At 39.3% G+C, this 16,432-nt stretch overlaps 2 protein-coding genes across 2 annotated transcripts; one reads left to right on the plus strand and one right to left on the minus strand.

The window, feature by feature from the left end:
- Nucleotides 1-215: 215 nt before the first annotated feature.
- LOC140240435 (protein Dr1-like) lies at nucleotides 216-6,136 on the minus strand. The gene is made up of 4 exons (XM_072320202.1): nucleotides 6,126-6,136; nucleotides 4,374-4,612; nucleotides 2,858-3,021; nucleotides 216-1,857 (listed from the first exon to the last, which is right to left on the minus strand). The coding sequence occupies exons 2-4, from the start codon at nucleotides 4,600-4,602 to the stop codon at nucleotides 1,618-1,620; spliced, it is 633 nt and encodes a 210-aa protein (XP_072176303.1). The 5' UTR covers nucleotides 4,603-4,612; nucleotides 6,126-6,136; the 3' UTR covers nucleotides 216-1,617.
- A 296-nt stretch (nucleotides 6,137-6,432) lies between these two features.
- On the plus strand, nucleotides 6,433-16,376 carry LOC140240722 (iron-sulfur cluster assembly 1 homolog, mitochondrial-like). The gene is made up of 3 exons (XM_072320486.1): nucleotides 6,433-6,530; nucleotides 9,754-9,913; nucleotides 11,116-16,376. Exons 1-3 carry the CDS (start codon nucleotides 6,450-6,452, stop codon nucleotides 11,262-11,264), a joined length of 390 nt encoding a protein of 129 aa, XP_072176587.1. The 5' UTR covers nucleotides 6,433-6,449; the 3' UTR covers nucleotides 11,265-16,376.
- The last annotated feature ends 56 nt before the right edge of the window (nucleotides 16,377-16,432 follow it).

Genomic DNA, 16,432 nt, shown 5'->3' on the forward strand with positions numbered 1-16,432 from the left:
AGGAAACTTGCACAGTGCGCCCACGTACACATTCGACTAAACCACCAGGTCCATGTGCCTTCAAATACTTAGTGTTATCTTCACACCACCACAAAGTCCACAGGATCATGCCGGAATTGTGCAATGAAAAAAAGAGATGGTACATGGTTCGAATTAAATATTAAATAATGGCTTTGGCACCCATCGGGGGGGGGGGGGGGGGGGGGGGGAGGAATAAAGATATAGTCTTGACTACTAAGCATAATGAGGAAGATTAATTAAAATGGCACAAAGTCCATCCCTTCTCCAGAATACAAATATCTCTTTTTTGCTCCCAGGTTTAGATTTATGTACCCATTTCTAGAGTGTTTCTTGCACTTGCCTAGACTAAAACATTCGCATGTACAACATGCGTCCACCATGGACGTGACTCACAGGAACGTGGGTCTTGCACATAGCATAGCAACAGAAACACCAGCACCAAACTTGAAAGGACAAATACATGCTTGATCATCCCTAGGGGCTAGTGTTTAGAATAGCCAATGAGGAAAAAGCATGTAAATTGCTAACATTTAGAAATGTTGGAACTTTTAACACCAGCTATGGAAACATGTAATGATTTTGAGGCCAACCTGTCAACATTGACTGATTTCAAGTTCGGTTTTGATACTGTGCTACTGCTGAGATAGCACCAAACCTGAAATAACCCAATAATAACATTATGATCCAATGCATTTACAATACCCTAATAACCCTAAACTACCCTAACTACCCTAAACTGCATGCAGCATTACTAGACAGTGGTTGAGTGGTCATGGTATCTTCAGCACAAGTTTTATAGGTTTGCAGACAAAAAGATGGCATTAAACTGTGCTTTGACTTTTCTCTCATCATATCTGCTATTCCATAGGGTACAGCCCATACCATTCTACAAGGACATTAAAGCTTCGACTTGGTTTCTGTTTCCTGTACAGTGGAGAAGTTATTTGGACCAGATCAAAGGATCAATCAACACTCAGATCGCTGATCTGACAAGTGTTTCTATGGGCTTTACTGTTGATGTCAATTTTATCAAAGAATATTTCCAATTGAGAAAAAGACATTTTTGTGAAGATATTCAAGAAACATACTCAAACCAAAAGAAAAGACAAATAATACCAATAACAAGAAGAACAAGGCTACAGAGAAAACCAAAACATGAAAAAAAAAGTAGAAGAAAAATGTGAAGAAGATGACAAAAAAGAAGGAAACACAGAGGTAAAGTAGAACAGTCTTCAAAGATGTCTTCTTCCTAGTCCATGGTTGATTCCTAGAGTTAAAGCCAATACGACAGGATCTTCTCCCATGAAGCAAAGTGTTTGGTTACAATAGGCTAAGACTATCCACCTCAGGACAAACTCACAAAGCTCCTCCGGCTTTCACAGCATTAAAGCCCTGTGACTCATTAAGACTTCAGAGCATTGCTAACATCTTGGCCAAGTGAATTTCTTTCACTCTCTGCAAGAGAACTGTCGAATTGACTCTGCATTGCTAGAACCTTGGAAATGCATTCCGGTAGTCCTTAGCTCTTAGTGGCTCACAAAGAATAGTTCATTATTGACTCTGCTAAAACCCTGTAGAAACCTCCTCATTTGCTCCTCAGGGTGGGGGCAGAGGCTGGTTGCTGGCCGACTCGGTGGGCAGCTGCCCCGCCCTGTCCCCAGGCTGCTGATAGTAGGAAATGCCAACCGGGTGGGCGATACCCTCCGACGCCGTAAATGGTGGGAAGTGGCCTCCGGCTGCTGCTGCAGGGCCGGCCTGCTCCTGAGCCTGAGCTACCTGGGCTGCTTGGAGTTGCAGCCACTCTTGTTGCTCGATGGCAGCTTGCTCTTGCCTTGCCTACGAATAACGACACAAAAACCACTGCATATATCACGCTGCCGTCTAATGTTGGCCCACCCACAACCCATGCAGAGTAAACTGTACAAAGTGCCGAGCAACACCATTCACCCTAGACATCAGCACCATACTTCCAAACGAAATTCATAACCCAATCCTGACTCTTTATCAGCCTTTTCCTTGCCTTCCTACATAATCATCAGTGTATTTCATCTTATTGATGTTTCATTTCAGAGGCACCTATTTCAATGATGAAATGAAAAAAAAACAACAACTCATATATATTTTGCAGATTAATAAGCTGTGAATGACAGGCTCTTTCTTTTTGATCCAAAGTTCCATAATTTTTGTGCAAATGAAGGTTAATACTTTTAGGGTACTAGTCAACCAACCAACTCCTGTTAATATCATCAAATATCAATTTTTTTCTCTGATAAATGCTGGAGAAATATTTGCATCATTAAGATGTAAGAACGTTGTAATCTGAGAGGGAAAGAGAAGTGACAAACTAAAGAGACATTCATGTTTGCTCACCTGTCTACTACATTGAAAATATGTTGGACCTCTGAAATATTACAATTATAAATTTACCTAAGACATGTATAAACTTGACGACTGTTAGAAGATTTCATGACTGTGAATCAAGCTTGTTTTGTGTGTGCTCCAAAACAGGCACACTCAAAATAAGTCCAATTCACAAGATTAATCATTGAAGATCACCTGCACAATTCATGTTTCAATGTAAATTAAGTGAAGTGAAGTGAACTGAATTATGATAAATTAAATAAATAAAATTAAATCAAACTGAACTGAATTAAATCAAATTAAATCAAATTAAATTAAATTGCATTAAGTTAATCTAATTGGATTGAATTGAACTGAATATAACTAAACTAAGTTAATTTAGTCCTTGTGAAGTAGAACTTATGGGTAAAGTTTGTATTTACAAAGGATTGGTGAAAAGTTGCGTCGACAATAAAATGTAGCAGTCATCACTTACTTTCTCAAAGAGCTCCTGCTGTTGCCGTAGCAGCTCCTCCTCTGGTATTCCTAGGTTCTCCAGGCGTGTGCTTGCTCTTCTCTTTTTGGCAGCCACCGTCTTGCACTCTTCAAGTACAGATTTGCATTCATGGAGATAGTCGCCAAAGCCAAGGCTATCCAAAGCTGTGGTAAAAATGATAGATAGATAGATAGATAGATAGATAGAAAGAGAGAAATAAAAAAAAAAAAGAAGACAAACATGTCAGAATCAAACAGGTGATTTGGCTCAGTCGGTAGCGCTTCTGCCTCAAGATCCAACAAACACAGGTTTGATTCCCAAGTCTCACTGAGCAATGTTGTGTGAACAATCATTCCATCCCCTCTTGTAAGAGGAAAAAAAGAAAAAAAAAAAAAAAAAAAAAAAACCTTTATCGGATAGGACATAAAATGAACTTCCCGTGTGTGAGAGGGTCACAACTTTGGCATGTTAAAGATCCCATTCATTGCAAAGGGCAGGGTGCTAACCCGGTGAAGAAACCACCCACTTTAGTACCTACACATGTACCCACACAAAAAAGTGTGTTTATCTTCAAGCATGAAGCTTGCACTCAATGGAAGAAGAAAAGGAAATCCCTGTCATTCTGAATGTGTCCTCCATACGATTTTTCAATTTCTTGGTCTGAGTGAGTCATAACAATTATGACAAGACAGCAATCATTCAGCTGAATTAGGATATCAAGAGTGCTGTCATTATAATAGTACTTGCCTTGACTTCAGGTCAAATGAGTGTACTTTTCATGAAAATGAACATTTGTTAAATTCCTTATTTTCTTTTTTTCATTTGACAACAGTGACATCAGAAATTGTTGCAGTGCTCCAATCTACATGTACTTAGGGCAACTACAGAATTAACAACAGACCTGATAAATTGCAAGTGATTGACAAATTGTCCACAATTACAGTAGGTTAATAAGCAGCAAATCAATCAATGTCTAATAGAGGCCCTGATAAAAAATCAAGTACATACTTGGGCAGGATTAAACCTACGACCTCTTGATAATGGAACAGATGTCTTGTCCACTAGACCTCAGAGCTTTCACCCAACAGCCATTGCTGGTTCTAATCACAGCATGCAGCAGGTGCTACGTAATTATTCAAAATCATGAGATTCTTCCATTTTGATGTGGGGCAATTACGCTGTCAATCAGTAATACAATAAAAAAAAAAACTTGATGCAAACATTTCATGAACCTGTTAAACTTCATACTTTGAATGGACTGTCCAATACCCCCCCCCCCCCCCCCAACAAACAAACAAACAACAAACTTTCACTGAGCATTCCACTGATCTGTCTGTATCACTGAATAACACATCTACCTGGGGAAATTTCTCCACCAAGTAACTATACTTGGAAATTGCTTAGCAAATGGCTTTGTCAAAATGACAGGAGAAGGCGTGATGGTACCAGTGGTAGAATGGAAAAGAAGATGAGCAAACATGTTTGCTCTTCTTTTTCTTTGAGTCCTGAATCTTGCCTTGAAGTGCATGCTCTGGGGATATTGTCTTCTTAGCTTGTCTGTTGCAGATGTCATTTGCCTCAGACGAGACCAGTTGGATGAACTCCGTGCAACAGTCGAGGATGAGCTCACGTGCATCGTTAGCCACCCTCACATTCGGCAGGAGCTCCTTGATCATTTTGTTCAGTGGTGCGCGGGGCACAGTCAGCTCTTCATCTGGCACTTGAGATGTCTGTGCTTCTGCCATGACTTGTTCACTGGAACAGGGAGAAAATGCCTTTATTCTGAAAAACTCCTTCATTATGAATCATCTTTCCACAAAACATTTGGAAGTGTTACAAATGATGCAACTCAACTGTATGTCTATGTGTATCCCAAGGCCTGAATTACATGTATAACTAGGAACTGAATGTCATCAAAATGTAGCAAGATGTACTACCGGTACATGATGTAAGTTACAGTTTTTTGTTGTCACTACTGTTGATATTCAAAGAGAACTTTGGGTGTTAAAGGGGGCCTGTACTTCTGTACGTACAAAACAGGGCTGTGTCATCCAACATAGATACAGTATATAAATTTAGTTTTAGACCTACATTTCCTGTAGGTGTCTACTCTACAAATCACATGACATAGTGACAAAATAGTGTATCACTGCACAATATTCCACTTCCAGTGTGGAGTGGATCTAAATCTTCATATCTATCAGCCAGTAAATAATTCATTTACTAGAATCCTATTTGTACTAGACCTAGACCTCTTATGACGTATGTAGGGTTGGGGGTACCACGTATCGTCACCCTAAGGATCTGTAGCTTGTTTATTCTAAAAATATAACACAAATCCGCCTAATTCTTACCTCAAATATGCCATAAATACTGCAGTTTTGAATGTCGTGACCGTCTCGTTGATTATGAATCTCCGTTTTAAAATAGCGCAATTTTAGTGCGTGCATTCCATTTTCTTCACGCAGCTAAAAAGGGAACCTTGCGATCGGCACCCCCTCCCCTCCATAGGTATACACGTGAATTTCACAGCATAGGTAATACACGTGAATTTCACAGGCCATAGGTAATACACGTGAATTTCACAGCCATGCGTCGTTACTGAGCGGATGTGTAATTTTTAGCTTGGTTTGTTTGAGTTTGATTTTCGTTTCTTCATTTTTATTGTTTTTATAGCTAATGACCAGACACTTAATCCCGCGTGTACTTTTTCGTTCTAAACGCAAACAGCCATGATACGCAGGGTGCCGATGCCGGCAATGGTGCCCTGCCCATAGGTGGTGCCCCAACCATACTAGCTACTGGCTCTGACTGCATAAATTTACTACTGTACAAATTACAACTCATCTTCTCATGAAATTACATAAGCCATAAAATTAAAAATCACAGTAAATTTATTTTGTATCGTCAGTCTCTTTAACTTCTTTCAAACAGTGTGCACTTACATCAATCATTGGTTGACAACAATATTATAACATACAACAATATGCAGAGGCGGTTGGCAATATGCATTCGATAGAATTGGCATTGCCATTGGGCTTGGTGGACGTGGATTCTAATCAACAGCCACAGCGTCGCCAACATAGATCTTAGCATATGGGACTACAGGAGGCAAATATCGGCTCCTGACCCTATCCTTGGCCTCAACTTTACTCTACGTAGCGTAGCGTTTCAATACTCTTTTGTGGCCATTTCTCGACTCTCTAAATTCATACAAAGATGTGGCGGGGTTGCAACCCAAATAAAGATCTCGGTGAAGTATATTTACCACCTCCTATCCACCGGCAGTCATCAACGGTGTTCAACAAATAGCAATAGTGGTGTTCAGCACATACACATACCGATACACCGGCGGATTACTCGTCGTACACCACCGACCGTCACAATCACCGAACTAGTTCGGTGGCTACAACACGTGAACAGTCGGTGTACGCCACGCACTTTGCACAGACATACTCCCCTGTGCTAGCGCCTGTGCACAGAAATCAGTGACGTCGTCCGCGTACCTAGCTCACTGGTGTAGCTGTATGTACATCCCAACATCCTACGTGTAATACGCGGTGTAATCTACAGTAGAAGTTACGTGATTGTTATGGCTGCTGTCGGAAGAGCTACGGTACGGGCCGTGAAAGGTCGAGCAAAACTTATTCCTCAACGAGCTGCCTTGGTTTTAGTAAGTTGCAGAGCTGAATCAGAATTTACTCGTTACATTTCTCTCAAAATCTCACTAGCAAGGCCTTCGAAATCGAGATTAGGAAATGCAAACTAAGTTAAGTAACGTTAGTCGTTAACGTCATTTTAGAGGTAGGAACCTCCTAACGTTAGGCTGATGTTTATTGTACCTCAACAGGACAACTGCGTATCTGCGGCTGGCTGCGGCGGGCGGGCGGTTGTGAGGAATTGTGTTGTAATTTGTATGTTGCGCTGCCAGTGTAAGCACCTAACTGTTTGCCTACAGTACGTAGGCCCTAAATTTAAAAATGTAATCAGGTAATTTTACTCAGTAACGTTAGATTTCTACTAACGTCTGCCATAACTTTAGTCTGTATCTGTACGCGACTGTGGTGTAGTATTTACAACAGTGTCATGACAATTTACAGGGTTTTTTTTGGCGTTGTAATAATACTTAGGGCCGAAATTGTAACGTTAACACCGTTAGATCTACTTAGCTACACGCAGCCGCTGTAGCGACAGCGGCTGCACCTCTACAGTGTATTCCTTCGCAGACGTTGTCATTTTTCAGTGTGGTTGTGCGACTCCTTCATGAATATCTTTATTAATCGTGGAAAACTAAAATACAAGCAATTATCGTAATCTATGATAATCATTCAATAATCGGTATGCGATTTTTTGTTTAATTACGTCAAAAACTCACCGAAATCTGTGGCTGAAATCAGGTCTGTAAACGTCCTTATTGCTTCACTCCTCATCTGCGTGTTATTTGAATGGCATTCACTCTCGTATACTACAACGTACAACGTAGGTAGTCGGAGAGCAAGAGGCGCCCTCTAGCTCTCCGACTACCTACGTTGTACGTTGTAGTATACGAGAGTGAATGCCATTCAAATAACACGCAGATGAGGAGTGAAGCAATAAGGACGTTTACAGACCTGATTTCAGCCACAGATTTCGGTGAGTTTTTGACGTAATTAAACAAAAAATCGCACTCAAAAATTGTTCACACACAGTACACAGAGAGAGAGAGGGAGAGAGAGTAGTGTGCGGAAGAGAGCAACCCAATCGCAATGCGCTATCACTTTTTACCTTGGGCCCGGTACGGTATTATGTAGCTGTCTGTTACTGAGTGTAACAATGAAAAGGTTGCAGTATACTTTGTACATGTGGTACTGCAATGGGCTACATCAGTACATGTGTATGTATATGTACATGTATAAAGCATTGAGTCTCCCGTATCCGGCCAAATCCCTTACCCGGATAAGCCCCAGTCCCGACTTGTCCGGATATGAGAGGTACAACTGTATACAGTTGTATTGCTAGCTCCAAGGAGGGCCATTCTAACCAAAAGATCCAAAAGATCCAATCCTGAGCTAAGTTTACTGAGCCTTAGGAGTTCAATGTGATGTTATTACATTGGAATGGGTCTAACATTAGGCCTACATCAATATTGGTTTTTAAAGAACAAGTCCACCTTCATAATTATACATAAGGATTGAGAGAATGCAGCAATATCAGTAGAACACATCAGGAAAGTTTGAGGAAAATTGGACAATCCCAGAGACTCCAACTCTCCCGTTTTCGATGGGAGATCTCCTGCCGAAAGGCCATTTTTGCAAAATCTCCCGTTCTCCCGTTTGAGATTTGATTTCTCCCGCCCTGGCTCTGTGTCTCCCGGTGGAAAGGATTTCTTACTTATTGCTATCGTATGTTGAAAAAATAAGCCTTACATAGCACCAGAGAACATCTAGAACCCTAGGAACTTCGCGCTTCGCACACATCAACTTGGAGTCTCCCGTTTGCTAGGGGTTTCGGGCGGGAGAATCTCCAGATCAGAAGGTGCTTGGGGTTGGAGTCTCTGCAATCCGTTCAAAAGTTACGAATATTTTAAGTACACTATCTGCGCAGTCACTGCTGGAAGAGAAGACTACTACAGTGTATGATGTCACATGCGTACAAATATATAAGGAAAATAAAAAGAGAATTTCATAAAACTTTACTTTTTTAATAAAGTACACATTTCTTTGACTTGCTACTGACGGGTAAGGGTAATATTAAGGGTAATATTATTCCCCCTGCCTTCTGGAAGAGAGAAGTCGAGTGTTCTTTTTTTATGCGAGAAAAATGGAAATATGTTGAATTTTCTGTATTCTATCTTTATATCGTTGTACTCATGTGACATCACAAGTTGTAGTAGTCTTTTCATCCAACCTTGACTGAGCAGAAACTTCACAAATTCATAACTTTTGAACAGATTATCCGATTTTGCTCAAACTCTCACTGATGTGTTCTACTAATATTGCTGCATTCACTCAATCCACATGTATACGAAGGTGAACTTGTCCTTTAAATTGCTGAGATATCCAAAAACAAAGATGGGACATGCAAAGCACATACTGTACCTGCCACAGTCTTGTACTTTCTTGAAATTGTTTCTCGAATAAGTGCGTGCAGTACAGTTGTAGTTCATCACATACATGTACAGTGTACATGTAGACTGCTCTTCTCATGAAATATACCTGGTAGTTGTACAAACGTGTAGCACCAGTGTGTTAAAAATCAGTGCAACTTTCAAGCAAGATATTATTAACTTTTCTGCACGACAAAAAGATATGCAGTTTTGAAGGTTTTTGTTTTACAAAAATCTTTTTTTCAGACACCAAATGTTATTGAAATCCATAACTCTTCGGGATTTTCGCGTTCATTTCTGCAAATAAAAAAAATGAAAAAGAAAACTAGAAAAGCACTCGGAGAGCGCAAGCCTCTGCCAAGCAGCTCATTTTCACCCATACATGCATGCTGAAAATTGACCAATTTCCCAATAAAGAATCCTTTGCTTTAATATCTCATCAGTTTCCTGCATGCTGCATTGGGCAGGGCATGCACTTTAGTGTGCATATATGCAAACCTCTAAGTATGCGCAACTTGAACTCCCAAGTTCATTGACCCTACTTGCCAAATTCCTTCAAAAACTTATAAAAAATTCCCAGATGACCCCCCAAAATTCAATCATGTGTTCCTCTAGTCATTATCAACTTTTCCTGCAAGTTTCATTCAAATCTGTTCACAACTTTTAGTTTTTGAGTAATCTTGCACACAGACAAACAAACAAACCAACCAGCAAACCAATGACAGCAAAAGCATAACCTCCTTGGTGCAGGTAATTAAAAAAATTGTCTTTTTCTCCTCCCCATCCCCCTCCCCCCTAACCCCACCATCAGACCCAGGCAGCTGTTGGTAGGATCAAGCTTTTGCTGGCTGACAACCCAGATAAAACTGGATTGAGAGTTGGAGTCAAGACGCGGGGCTGCAATGGCCTTACTTACACATTGGACTACGCCAAGGAGAAGCAGAAGTTTGATGAGGAAGTCACACAAGATGGTATGTTTAATTCATACTTACTCCCCTCACAATATTCTCTTCTGAAGTGACCCTATAATGTCTGTAACTCTGATGAAGTAATTGTGCGATGTAATGGTTAAATACTGGTAGCTAAAGTTATTAAGTTTTGATGTAGAAATGTTAACTGAGTAATTGTGCATGGATACTTTTGTTTGAGTGTCAACATCCAGTCAGGTTTGACCTACAGCATCCTATTACCAGACAATCTGAGCTATAAATTCTTAAATTTACAGTTCTGTTTGGTCATTTAATATGCACAGTAAAATAATTGATGTCTTGACAGGATTTAATACCCTTGTACTGCACAGTTCTCAAAAAAAAAAAAAAAATAGATTTGAGAAAATTCCTCGTATAGCTTCTAAATGGTTGTAAAGCACATTTTTGATCATCTTTAGTTCTTTGCAAGAAAAAAAACACACACACAAAAGTAAAACCTATGAGGTATGTTTGATTTCATGGACAAAAAGGACCATTTTAATTTGCCATTTTATGTCAGCCAAGCTGACTCCCTAATCACCATAATTATGACTGTGACATCTGTTGTATCAAATGTACAATTCTGCTGACTTTTCCACTGAATGTGCTATCATGTCCGAATGCATCTTCACCCTTTGATTGAATAATTTTCAGATTTCCCCTCCCCCTTCTTTCATACAATCCTACAGTAGATACAGACTACAGTTTCTCCATTTCTATGAGAACATCTCACCTTCATGTACTTTGTTCATTCATTCCAGCGTATGGCACAATGTTTGTGGTTGATGTTGATACTACTTTGCTGACTATTGCTAGTCACCTGGGGTGCACCACAAGAGGTTGGCATCATTCGCCCATTTTCTTGTGTTGATGGGTGGGGGACCACTTCCGCAGGTTAGCACCTTGCTCTTTGCGATGAATGAATGAAGTGGAATCTTGAATACGTACAATATATGAATTGTGGATAACTCACACACAGGCCCCCATTTAAAGTCCTATCCGAGGGACAGATCTAGAGTGTGTTGCCTCTTTTTGGAGAGGCTGGTACAGTATTCAACATTGCTCAGTGAGACTCGGAAAACAAATCCAGTACCCTTTGATCTGAAGGCAGAGGTGCTACCAACTGAGCCACATCACTGCCCGATCATTTTTTGAATGTAACTTATAGCAGACCAATTCATTTTTTATGTGTTTGCATCTGTCAGGTGTCAAAATCTTCATTGACTCCAAGGCACAGCTGACGCTGCTCGGAACGGAAATGGACTTTCAGGAGTCGAAGCTGGCCAGCGAATTCGTCTTCAACAACCCAAATATCAAGGGCACATGTGGATGCGGTGAAAGTTTCAATGTATAGCACAGGCTCTGCAGAGTTCGCTTGTGTGATGGACTCTTTCTCAAAGATTTGAGAATATCATCATATATAAAAATATATAGATATATATCTGTATGTGTATGACATTGATTTGTGATGTTCAGGGAAGGTGGCTCTTGCAATCAAAAATTGTCATTAAGTTATCCTTGCCAAGTTGTGCAGTGATGATACCAGTGGAACTTGAATCTATTTTAAGTTCATGCTTGTGGCTGTGTGTACAAACAACCAAACAAAAACAGAAAATCTGGACGGCTCTCCAAATCTGAAGCTGCACCCACTGCTCAGTCGTTTGCCAGGGCCAGCGACTCGTTCACAGACCGACTCTTCATGCAGCAAGGTGTGCGCAATGAGTTCTCATCCTCATCTCATGTCACGAAGAAGCATCTGAAAATATTTCTGTCAGAGCTCGTGCATGAACAAGCTTTGACAAGGCTATTTACTAGTTTGCCTGTGGTGTAGGTCACATAGAGGTAATAGTTACATGCCATTTGGATATTTCTTAGTATTTCTATTACATACACATACAGTGTATAAGTGACAGAATTCAGCTGTGCATTTATAAGCCTAAAACTTAACAGAGCAATTCACTTTTATGGTTTTGACCTCTATATGTGTGTGAGGTCAGAGGTCAAAGGCAATGGTTTCCGGTTGCCTGACCCCTCTTTGTGAAGTAACGGCCAACAACAGATGAAGTTTGATCACATGTTGTGAAAGTATGAACAATATCTGGAGAGTTTACAGATTTCATGGGAGATGTCGTGTTTCAAGAATTCAGGTGAAGAGCCTTGTGTGCTTTGAGATAGGCATTGTGGTAGGAAGACCAGTTGACATCAACCAGATTTAAGAGTGCGATATAAAGTGGAGGTGCTTGGTTCAGCATTGTGGCGGCAATTCCTGTGTTTTCTTCCTGTCCAATTTGCCAGCACGTGATCTACCAAGCATACAAAAATATTCATGTGCTGGTTGTATTAAAATCTGTACTTTGCAGAGCGGAACAGGCGTTCAATATGTTGTTAATGTGACGTTGTCGGATGGCTCATGGTGGTAATTCATGCAAATACAATAATGTGGTGTATTGATGGTAGTGTGAGGTTTGTGCTTGCAGTATCTTCCCCGTCTGTTCCAATGCCATCAGAGATGGTCTCGATAATGCCCTCTGTGATATTAATCTGTAGTATATCACCTGAAGTGGCGCAGTTGGCGCTCAGATTGTCTCTGTACTTTTTCTCCCTTGCAAGTTGAGTTCAGAATACCGGTAAATCATACGAGCATGGTGATTGTCATTGCTCATGAAATTTATTGTTATTCCAGCAATATCACTGAACATGATGTATATCATAAATGGCAAGTGGGGAAGGCAAAAAATATTTGTTTTTTTGAAGTACCGTACTCAAAGATTTAATCTTTGTACATTGTGTACATTGCCCTTGTTGATAAACTAGCCGTGAAAACAGAAAATTACAGAGAGATTATCTTAACCACATCCTGGAAAAACAGAAGTGAAGGTTAGGGGGAAGGAATGTTTGATGGTGTAAGACTTTAACCCATTCCATACAGGAACCTGGTTGCCTGTGCATTACATCAATGGGGATTTTAGAATTTAGTATGGAACGGGTTAATAGAAGCTACACATGTATCCCCTTGATCTGTACCTCACGGGTATGTACCAAGATGTTGTCGTCAGTTGTATCAAATGGATTTGGCAGGAAAATCGAGGGAGCATTAGAATTTTGTGGATCCAAAATGATGCGGGAATGGTCCTGACCTCAATAAGAGTGAAGAAAGAGTAGTAGCGCCTGGTACTATATGTGTGAAGTCTGAAGAGCACAGACAATTAAAAAATACCTCGGGCACACCTTGGACGCGACTTTCTACCAAGCTACACGGAGGTAATGTATCGATGTACACGTACAAAAGCAAAAAAAAAATAAAAATGCCTGTATAATGACAAAGATATTATATTAGGGTCATACATGGTATATGTGTACTAATGCTGCCTTCTTTGAGTTGATTGTTGCTCTGAACCAAACCATTGGTGTAAATTAGAGAGATGTTAGAAGATCACCACATATGTGTATCAAATATGAATATCATAACATTTTGATAGCTCATTTCTGTTTTAGTATTATTATCAAGATATTTCATCCCCTAAGGTATTTCATATCTTGATAAAATAAAGTTGTCATCCCACTGCAGGTTTTCTTTTATTTCAATTCAGTTTTAATTACAGTGAGTTGTAACCACATGCAGGGACAATCCAGCTGTATCCAGTATTTAATTTACACCAGTGGACTCCCCTTATAACATAGTCCTCAGGACCGGCATTTTTGGTTTGTTTGTTTTTTGTTTTTTTGTTATGTCATTTTTTTTTTTATAAGCAAACAGATAAACAATAAAAAAACATAGAGCTGATAATGTTGCGGCTATAATTTATACTTCATTGTTACAGGAATTTTGTTACAACCTTGTTCGTTGTTATAATGGGAGTGCACTGTACTGTAGACCCACATTTCAAGAAACATGCAGGAGGATGAGATGAAGGAGGAAGTGAATCAAATTTGAATAGTGATTTGAATTTTGTCCTTTGAAAAACAAAGTTTATTGTGTTAGGATCAACAATAAATGTTAGATTTTAAAAAAATGTTAACTTTAATAATTATGTTAAAAGCAACTCCCTTGTGTGTAGTATCGAAGTTAAATACACCATATTTTTAAGGATCCGTGTGTGTGAAACTTGTTGTTCCCTACAGTGTAAACGTTTGAACAAGTTAATCTTTGTCTTTTTGTTTTTGTTTGTTTGTTTGTTTCTTTTTTTAAATTGCGTTTGTCATTTGCTAACATTTTAGGACAGAGTACATTGTATTTGAAATTTGCACTCATTATGTGTACATGTATGTACATGCATGGGAGTTTTAAACGGTGTATTGCATCATGAACTATGCATTTATCGTAAATCATTCAAAAAAATAAAAGCTGAAGAAACTGACAGCCATAGCTCAATGACGTGTGCACTAGAATGTGGTTGTCACAAGATCGCTGAAAAATGTATTACAGCTGTATGTGCATTTGATTTTAGGATGCAATGTTGTGCTTTATTAAAGCTCTTCCTTATACTGCGCAACCTGACTGATTCAAAGTAAATATTGGATGTATTAACTTATTCAAAGTACAATCAGACCTCCAGTGAGGCATTGTTGAGCTACAATTTTACCCTGAACTGGGTACGTTTGTTTTTTAATGTTTTGTTTTTTGCATGTTTGAGTGCAGATTGTTGTGTGATACAATATTAATATGAAAGCTGGAAGCACAAAGCCTTTTAAGTATTGGTCCATATTGTCTTTAACCCCTTGTGTCGACAGCACGACATAGTTTAACCCTATTCTAACTGGGCTATTTGAGACCAAGTTTTTACTGAGGGGGGTCAATTTGACCCCCCCTTCAGATCTCGGCCGCCGATCGCGCGATCGCCGCGAAATTTTGCCTGAAGATAGAGCTGGATGTCAACTACAAGATTACATGGTCATACAATAGAAAAATATTGCCTTTCTATTTTTAATGAATTAATTATGCAAATTTGTGCATGAAATCATATTTTCACCTATAACTCCATTAAAAAGACTGGAGGATTGCTAAATTTTTGTGTCAGAATTCCTCAAGACACATCAAACAATTTTCATGTAAAAAAATAGCACAATCGAAATCAATTTCTTTTGTTTTTTATCGTTTTGTTAATTTCTTATGTATTTTATTGTTTTTTCGACCTTTTGTTTTCTATTGTTTTTTTGCCAAAATTTGTTGCAGGCACTTTTTCAGGCTTATCTACACTAGAATTGATTAATTTCAATGGTTAAAAGTTGAAATAATCTAATTTTTATCAATTTAACCAAAAAACACAATTTGCATTGGATTTGCACACGTTATCATGAATTTGAGCTGTTTTTTGGTTGACATGCATATGCAAAACATTACGTAACTTCAAAACGGTGTACCCGGACGTCGCAAATTTGGTGTCAAAATATCAGGAGACTTCAATGAAAAAAGTCATGAAACAACGCGGCAAAATCTGCGCGTTGCGAAATCGTGCCGCGAAACGTCGAGGGGGGGTCAAATTAGACCCCCCCCCCCCCCCAGTTAGAATAGGGTTAAATTACCAATCTTTCTCATCAGCTTTTAGTATTAAAATCCATCCTAATTTGATGTATGTAGTTGTTATGTTAGCAACCCATTCAGATGTAGCAATGTGCCTCACTCGTATAATAGGATGGCCATGGTGACACTTTGTAGGGATTAGGTACTCTCTGTAACGTTTGACAGTTTGATTCCAGACATCTGTGCCTATTGGGGTACTGTAGATAGCACGACAGTGTGCTTCAGACCCACCAAGTCTCATGCCTACAAATATGTATGGTGTCAGTCTCACGCTCACCACGCTCATATTGAACATTGGATGGAAAGCCCGCTAATGCTGCATTGAGTAAGGTTAACTTTTTCTTATTCTTTGTTCGTGAGTATACCTTCATGACTGTATCTTAAAAAGGACAGCTATTTACTGTAAAAATGAAAAACCCAAAAAGGTCAAAAACGTCTTTATAAATGGCGCCATCTACGACGTCATGTCAGTCATACAATTTAATACTCCGCACCTTGTCCAAAACTTAGGCAAAAGCTGGCTCGAAATGATGTCTTTTGGGACTATCATCCATAACAATGTGAATAGCCAATTCCTCCACAACCTTATTTACATGTTCTTCATAAAAGTGGGCAGTGCTCACTCAAGTATAAAACATTTTCTGGCATTTTGGTGTCATGTGACAGAAAAGACTTTCAACTATCGGTAGGGCCTATCTATAACAATCTTTCCAAAATTTGATAAGAATTTTCATCTTTGGGCGATTTTAAGAGTGTATCTTTTTTTTAGGGGGTCACCCTGTGTATGTGATGTTACAGAATATTATAAATCATACCATAACATGTAATACTGTAGTATGGATTGTTACGCTATGGCACATTATTGCTGAATATTCTGCATGGATCAGAGAGAAATGTTTTACATATTGACTTATGCCAATAAAAGCAAAAAATTCTGTATTGAAATTTCCTTTTGAATACTGTACCAATGTATTTGTTTGTTCTCGTGTGTGTGGCCTGCA

The sequence above is a fragment of the Diadema setosum genome, chromosome 17 (assembly GCF_964275005.1).
Source record: "Diadema setosum chromosome 17, eeDiaSeto1, whole genome shotgun sequence".
NCBI lineage: Eukaryota > Metazoa > Echinodermata > Echinoidea > Diadematoida > Diadematidae > Diadema > Diadema setosum.

Bases quoted from the DNA above. Each gene is read 5' to 3' on its own strand.
- LOC140240435 (XM_072320202.1), bottom strand. From the start codon at position 4,602: ATGGCAGAAGCACAGACATCTCAAGTGCCAGATGAAGAGCTGACTGTG. The intron at 3,022-4,373 runs GCAAGATTCAGG...TTTTTACCACAG, and splicing joins CCCAGAGCATGCACTTCAAG to CTTTGGATAGCCTTGGCTTT. The intron at 1,858-2,857 runs GTAAGTGATGAC...CGTTATTCGTAG, and splicing joins AGCAGGAGCTCTTTGAGAAA to GCAAGGCAAGAGCAAGCTGC.
- LOC140240722 (XM_072320486.1), top strand. From the start codon at position 6,450: ATGGCTGCTGTCGGAAGAGCTACGGTACGGGCCGTGAAAGGTCGAGCA. The intron at 6,531-9,753 runs GTAAGTTGCAGA...CCCCACCATCAG, and splicing joins AACGAGCTGCCTTGGTTTTA to ACCCAGGCAGCTGTTGGTAG. The intron at 9,914-11,115 runs GTATGTTTAATT...TGCATCTGTCAG, and splicing joins TGAGGAAGTCACACAAGATG to GTGTCAAAATCTTCATTGAC.